At 34.0% G+C, this 8,124-nt stretch overlaps 1 protein-coding gene across 1 annotated transcript; it reads left to right on the top strand.

Moving 5' to 3' along the window:
• Positions 1-2,419: 2,419 nt before the first annotated feature.
• GLC (HXXXD-type acyl-transferase family protein) lies at positions 2,420-7,806 on the top strand. The gene is made up of 2 exons (XM_086443376.1): positions 2,420-2,892; positions 6,443-7,806. The coding sequence occupies exons 1-2, from the start codon at positions 2,437-2,439 to the stop codon at positions 7,349-7,351; spliced, it is 1,365 nt and encodes a 454-aa protein (XP_086299502.1). The 5' UTR covers positions 2,420-2,436; the 3' UTR covers positions 7,352-7,806.
• Positions 7,807-8,124: the final 318 nt, after the last annotated feature.

Below are 8,124 nucleotides of genomic sequence, written 5' to 3'. Positions count from 1 at the left end.
TTTGAGATTAAGGGGTAAAAGCAGAAGAAAAAAAATAAAATTAGGGGTATTATTAAATTTTTTGTGGTTAAAGGGTAAATATGAAAACTAATATAATCGATTAAAGATAAAATATAATAAAGTTAGAGGGGGTGAAGAGGAAAAGCCATAAAGTTGTTAATTTTGATTTAGAACTTCATGAAATGGATGTGAAAACCACTTTTCTGAATAGAGATTTAGATGAAAAGATTTTTATGGAACAACCTGAAGGGATTTAGATGAAGAGATTTAGATTTTCTTGGATATATTAGTACCATGTATGTTATGTTTTCTTATATGTATATGTTTATAGAGTGAGAGTTGGTGTTTATGGTGTTATAATTGTCGATCTAGATGGAATGTGTAATTGATGTATGTAACACTTTTGGGTTGTACTTATAATTATATATTTTTTTAAATAAAATATATATATTCGATATGATATGATGGTTGGAATGTAGTTAAATATATTGATTTTGATATACAGGGTATGTCCATACAAGTGAAAAAATTTCATAAGTCTAATTTTTAGGACAAATTTTGTCAAAATTATTTGGAAAAAATTCACATCGTATTTAAGTTTTGAAGATTTAATTGATACCACAACATTGTATCAAAACACAACATTAAGTCCGTATGTGATATGCTTACGCTCAGTTATAGAAGTCTAGATATACAAGTTTTCATGTTGAGAGTTATGACCAATTTTATAGAGTATAGATAGAGTTATGAGAAAGTTGTCAAGTGATGTTGCTTATGATTATACTTTTAGAAAATTAAAAATCCATGAGAAGAATTACTTGACTAATGATATGAAACTAGCATAATTTAATTTTGTTTTCAAAATATGAAGAAATTATTTGCATAGAGAGACATTTGAGGTATATTTTGATCGTAAGAGCTTTAAATATCTATTCTTATAGAAAGAGTTGAATATGAGACAAAGATGTTGGATGAAATATTTGAAAAATTATGATTTCTTATTACATTACAATCTTGGTAAAGCAAATATAGTGGTCGATACCCAATCGTAAAAAAGGAGTTCTGGCTCATTTAAGAAAAGAGTTTTGGCTCATAAGAAAGGACTTTGATTAGTAAAAATAAGAGATGTTGAAAATTGTTACAAATTTTATTTTTGATAGTCTAGTCAATGAAAATGAGTTAAGCAATTATTTGACTAGTATTATACTACAATTGACATTGAAGCAAAATATTAAAGATTATCATATTATAGATGCAGATGTGAGCAAATATTATTTGAGAACCAAGAATGCAGAAGATAAGAATTGAAAGATAGATTCAAATGATTATATTAAATTTCAGAACAGACTGTGGGTTTTGAGAGATAAAGAATTGAGGACAGAAATGCTTGATGAAGCTCAAGATCAAAGTATTCAATGCTAAAAAAAAATATGAATCAGATCCGTCACATATGATTGATTGAAAATCTTTATATAGTTAGAAAAAGATATTTCATACGAATGGTACCACTTCAGATACTTGATCGAAAAGAGAATGAATAGAATTTTGGAAGTCATTATCGTGATAAGTAAGAAATAAACATGAATAACAAAAGTAGGAAAAAAAATATTATTGCAAATGGGAGATATAGAAGATCAATGCAAAAAAAAAAAAAGATGAATAATTAGAAAGAATCAGGGTTTATTATATGTTATCAATCATGGGAATTGTGATATTTAAAAAGATAATGTCTAAAACTATCATAGCAGACGAAAATGCAACAACTAGAACTAAAAAATCAATAAATCAGAATTTGCCATTGATTCAACAATGTAAAAAAAATATATTAGACATAACTAAGAATGAAAAATAGGTAGATTTATGACTTAAGAATATTTTAGAATATTAAAAAAAAAAGTTTGATTTTAACATCTTTTATAATATTTTATTTATTTATAGAAGGATTCTTTAATTAATATGTCCATAATGAGACATCTTGATTGGTGGCATTTTAATTTTTATGGTTTACAGGTCTAAAATGGTTTGTGAGGCTAATGGATGTACATCAAACTTTTGATACTTTTGGAAAACAGCGACGTCACGCTTCACATAACTTTTCTTGTACAACACACTAATCCATATGAAATTAAATGATTATCTAAATATCTTTGGTGTGTTAATAGAATCTATATTGACAAAACCTAGAAGTTGAAGATGAGGGTATTTCAGTCATTTACTACAAAGAAGAAAAATCATGGTGAAGGGGGTATGTTCTATTTTGGAAATAATGGGTGTCATCTCAAATATTTACAAAAATATAGAGAGGAATAACTAAATATAACAATTCAACTAACCTTTAATTAAGAAGAAGGCTAGGGCCCAACTTTATGAGCCTTTAAATACTGAACCCTCCCTCTCAAGAAAGCTCACACATCAAACACAACGCATGCATCATCTATGGGTGACTACGAAGGACCACCTTTTCTTCCTCATCAAGACATGAAAGTCACCATGAAACGTTTCTCCAAAGTTTTTCCATTAGAGCAAACTGAGAAAAGGCACATGTTCCTCTCCAATATAGATCAATTTCTCAATTTCAACGTCGAAACCATTCATTTCTTCTCGGCAAATTCAAACTTCCCGCCAGAAATTATTGTAGAGAGAGTCGAAGATGCGTTTCGAAGAGTGCTTGTGCCGTACGATCATTTGGCGGGAAGGATAAGGTTTGACTCGGAGAATGGAAGGTTGGAGATACTTTGTAACTCGGCTGGGGCGGGTTTCGCTTTTGGTTCGAGCGAGTTGTGTTTGGAGGAGATTGGAGACTTGGTTTACCCTAATCCAGCTTTTCAACAACTTGTTGTTCGGAAAATGGAGGTCTTTGGTTTTGAAGAACAGCCACTTTTTGCGTTACAGGTACTACTAACAAATTAAATTATAGAAATGATCTTATATTGCCACGAGAATAGATGAAAAATTATTGTCAAACGAACCAATCACGTTGTGACACGTGGGAAGGATTGAAATATGTATACACGTATCAATGGTTGATTATCCCACGTGGCAAACTCAATCGAGGATCCTGACGTGATAAGTTTGAGAACCGTAGATCTATACCCCTCAAGATACACGATTGCACTTTTTCATTAAAAAAAGTGTAGCTCGACGAGTGTAGATGTACTGTTACAGAACTTATCATGTTAAGTAGTCGATTGAGTTTGCCACGTGGGATAGTCAGCTTATCACGACTCCACACAAAATCTCGATGGCCAAGCACATGTCCTCGCATGAGAGCACTTCAAATTACAAAAACAGTTTTGATAATATGACTCGTTAGGTGGCATAGTTAATCGATTCCCTGACATGGACAAGTTCGGGAATTGTAGATCTGTACGACTCGGGATATATGGCTCCCTTGGAATACACTTTTTATGAGGAATATGCAATTGTGTATCCCGAGGTGTAGAGATTTACAATTCATTGGTTCAAGTTTGAGTCCTTAAGAGGACATAATCATAATGGTTAAAAAACTTCTATCTGATTTTTGTCAAGGGTGAATTACTAATTCGTGACCTAAAAATGAGTTATTTATGATTTCGGTTAATTGTTCATTTTAATTATCAATACGTGAATGATCATGTTTTCGTTAAAATAAATTCAGAACAATAACGAATTTGATGATTTTAAAGTGTCTATTTCACAGATTTGAAGTGACTATTTCCAATTAATCACTTTAAAAATCTTCGAATTCATTATCATTCACATTTTTGATAATTAAAATAAATAGTGAGTCGGAATTGTAAAAGTTGATTTCTTTTTCGTAAATGTTCCTTTTATCAATTCTGGTTCTGATCTAAAATTGATGGAGTCAGATTCGAAACCGTCAAAATTTATCTCTTTAAACTATTTGGGTTCTTGATTTTTATTGATTTCGAATCTCAATGGGTCCGATTCCAAGAAACCCATTTCTAAGCGGTTCTATAAAATAAAAAAAAAAGGATCCACAATCATCCTAGTGGTACAATCTAGGTTAACCAGGTACCCATTGACACCTCTGGCTAAGATTGGAAGAGAAATACAGGTTTCTTAGGGATTAGCTACACACAAATCCCTAGGAAATATCCTCCGATATTTGTCATTCATTGAATGCCAAGTGTCCATTAAGCTGTATTATTTTTCACATGTGCTGTCTTATTAGTTGGGAATTAAAATCATCTAGGTATAATCTTTTTTAAGGTAACTTTTACATGAATGTATATTTTCAGATTTTATTAACATGTGCCCTGAGGCACACGTTAAAATGCATTAAATACACTTTGGGATCCAAAGTGGAGCCGGGATTTTGCTCATGTGAGGGCAATCACGAGTGAAAAAAAAAAAAATTGTGAGAATAATTAAGAGTGAAAAAAATAGTTGTGGGGCAACTAAGAATGAGAAAAAAAATTGTGGGGGACAATAGTGATAAATTTCTTTATCCGTTTCTAAAATCTATTTCAATAGCTTATTAATCCATAGAATTTGAAATTTCTTGTGAGGACAAGTGCCCCCACTCTAAATCTGTCTCTGTTGGGATCTGTTTTTTCATCGAAACTTCCCTAAAAAAGAAATTTGTTTGATCAAAATACCCCTAAGTGCCTTGTATTTACTAGGGATCCATAACAAAGAATCCCTAGGAAACATCTTGTGACATTAAATTTTTCATGGACGTGTTCATGTGTTCAACCAGTAAAGACATTAAAATTTGCCCTTTTCGTTTCAAGAAGGTTGTTGGCTGGAACTGGCTTTCCACGTGTCATCATTTTATCGATTAGGTACAAATTCTAAATTGTAATTTTTAAACATGATTCATGAAGAGACACGTGGCATTGATCTTTAACCTTTTCTTAATTGCAAATTGATTCATTTAACAAAAGTAAACCTAAAATAACTAGCATTAAATTCATTTCAGCAATTTTTCAATATGTTGCATAGTAACCAAGCTTGGATTAGGGAATTAATCGGGTTCGGGAGTTAAGAGTTGGTCGAGTCCAAGTTTGATGCGGTGTTAAGTGAGTCGTTGAAACTACCTTGGCGATGTTAAACTCCAAGTAATTTCTCAAATTCGTTGAACCATGATTTAATTTTGAGTGCTGATATTCTAACTAGAAAGTTTTCACTCGGCTGAAGTGGCATGGGTACAGAACCATAGATTTTTCCTCGAGATACACAAATGCATATTCCAAAAAAAGATATAGTTGTGTATCCTGAGAAGAAAGATCCATGATTCCATATCCATGCCATGTCAACCGAGTATTGACCGAGTTAAGACTTTGTAGTTAGAAAATCATTATTCTTTAATTTTATTAGATTGGCTTTTATGCATATATAATTTTTTTTTTTGGAAGGTAAAAATAATAATAATAATAATACAGACTTTACAAGTATTTTGGGGATATCATTGCTCTTGGCGTTGTAGGGATAACAATTTTTTATTTTTATTTTAATATTATAAATATTTTACTAAATATTTATGAATAATGCTGAAATGACCACAAGATTGTACCTCATATCCCACGTCTTTACGTGAAAGTGTATAAGAACATAAATGCTTTTTATTGAGATACGTGACATGAAAGCATATTCCACACACTTGATATGAGGTACAATCTTAAGGTCACTCCATCACGACTCAATATTTATTCTATGATGGAATCTTCTTGATCCAATACTTTTCAGTCAGGATACATAGGTGTGCCTCATTCTCTGACAAAAGAGCCTAAAACCCTTGAGATGTAGAAATGGTGGTACTTGGTGGCATGAGCCATCATATACCACCATTTTTAAAATGTGACTAGAGAATTAAATGCAAAAACTTTGAATAATAGGATTACGAGAAGCCATGCATGTTCGTCTATAAGACGTTGAAACTATCTTGTCAGTGTTGAACTTCAAGTAGTTTCAATGTTGAAAATTGCGTTCGAGTTTGTTGTGGAGTCGCACATGTCCACCACATCACCCTTTAAAGTCAATCACTCCATTATCTTGGTGTTCTCTTACATTAATGTCAAATGATCTAAATACCTTCATTTTCAACCTCTATCCCAAAAATCAGTCTTCTCCTATCTTTTATATGGAAATTCCATTGTTTCCTACATCCCTCAAAATCTTATTTGACTTTTCTTCCCAAAATCAATCCTTTATTATCTCAATCGTTTTTCCTGCACAATTAGTCACTTTGACCCTTTGATTTTACATCTTCAATGATGGTATTTTATTAGAAAATTTGGATTTTCTACATAAGATTAACGTAGGTTGAAAATGAAGGATTCGAGATAAAATTGAATATATTAAAAGAAAATATTTGAATAAAAAAACAAAACTATAAAATGTGTTCTTGATCACCCCACACCCACACCAACACCACCTGCACACACAATATGCATGGAAAGAGATGAAATAAGTAACAAGTTTTCTTTTTTATTCTTAGGTGACAACATTCAAGTGTGGTGGCTTTGCTCTTGGCATGTCTACCAACCACGTAACATTTGATGGCCTAAGTTTTAAAATCTTCTTAGAGAATTTTGCATCAGTTGCAGCCAACAAACCTCTAGTGGTCATTCCAAACAACAATCGTCATCTCCTAGCCGCTAGATCTCCACCACGTGTCACTTTCCCTCACCCGGAGCTCGTACCATTCGACATCCCTCCTCCATCACAACCACAAGAAGGATCGGGAACAGAATCAACAATCTTCCAAGCGACATCGGAGAATCTCGAATTCAAGATTTTCCAACTAAGCGCGGATGACATTTTAAGCTTAAAAGAGAAGTCAAAAAATGTGGGCATTGACAGTAGGAAGAATAGTAGCTTCAATGTTGTCACGGCCCACATTTGGCGATGCAAAGCCTTGTCGTCTAGAGATAAATCGGCAGAAAAGAATTCAACCATTTTATATGCGGTTGACCTTCGACCCAGACTAAAACCTCCCCTTCCACAATCATATACCGGGAATGCTGTCCTTAGTGCATATGCGACCACAAATATTCGTAACTTGAATGACGGACTGTTCTCCGAATTGGTTCAATTAATCTCCGAAGGAGCGACTAGGATGACAGATGAATATGCGAGGTCAGTCATTGATTGGGGTGAATTTCATAAAGGACTCCCACGTGGAGACATGTTAGTGTCGTCTTGGTGGAAATTAGGATTTGCTGATGTGGAGTACCCTTGGGGAAGGCCTAGGTATAGTTGTCCTGTGGTGTACCATAGGAAAGATATTATAGTGTTCCTTCCAGACATTGAAGGAGTGGTTGGCAAAGGGGTGAATGTTTTAGTGGCTCTCCCAAGCAAGGAAATGGAGGAATTCCAAAGCCTTTTTCATAAATTATTGGCATAAGAGTATGGATGATTTCTTCTCGTTCTTGTTTTTGTTGTGTATTAGTGTGTCTAGGTAGTCTGTCCAGTGTCAAGTCTCATCAATATGTATGTTGTTGGTGTTTTTTTTTTTTTTTTGGTTGGGTGGTTTGTGTGTGTGTGTGTGTGTTGGGGGGGATGATAAGCCAACTATTTCTATTTTTGATATATATAAATGCTTTATTTGAGAGACCACATTTTCTATTGATTTACTGTTGAGTTTAGTCCCATATCGGACACTCATTGCCTTGTCTCTCTCCTTAGAAGCTCCTAGGCCTCTCCACTCATTGCTAATTGGTTTTGAGTTCGACCCCCAAATTTATCATGGTATCAAAGCAGGGTTTTCTCTACTCCACGTCACCCAATTCATATCTCCATGTGCTTTGAACCAGTCTGGCCCACACGTGTAGTGGTGTGTTGAGTTTAGTCCCGTATCGGACACTCATTGCCTTGTCTCTCTCCTTATAAGTTCTTGGGCCTCTCCACCCATTGCTAGTTGATTTTGAGTTGGACCCCCAAATTTATCATTTACAAGGTAACAAAGCTAAAGCCAACCCGAACAAACTAATCTTCACTTCACCCATAGTGGGAGCTTCAATCCAGATTTGGATCGGTCCTCCCCAGCTGGTTGGATTTGGTCGTAGGTTACATTATGAATTTCGGGTTATGGGTTGGATCTTAATCTTTTTGGGGTATGTGGTTAAGACTAGAGTTTGTTGGAGCCTTGGTCTAGATTTGGCTAAGATCTTCCGTGGT

The sequence above is a fragment of the Akebia trifoliata genome, chromosome 5 (genome assembly GCF_017979445.1).
Source record: "Akebia trifoliata isolate Shusen 1 chromosome 5, ASM1797944v1, whole genome shotgun sequence".
NCBI lineage: Eukaryota > Viridiplantae > Streptophyta > Magnoliopsida > Ranunculales > Lardizabalaceae > Akebia > Akebia trifoliata.
Note: the sequence above shows the minus strand (reverse complement) of the source record. Positions and strands in the feature narration are given on the sequence as shown.

What these genes read in the sequence shown, in the direction of transcription:
- GLC (XM_086443376.1), top strand. Translation starts at nt 2,437, where the DNA reads ATGGGTGACTACGAAGGACCACCTTTTCTTCCTCATCAAGACATGAAA. An exon ending in AGCCACTTTTTGCGTTACAG is followed by an intron (nt 2,893 to 6,442) that starts GTACTACTAACA and finishes TTTTATTCTTAG; the next exon opens with GTGACAACATTCAAGTGTGG.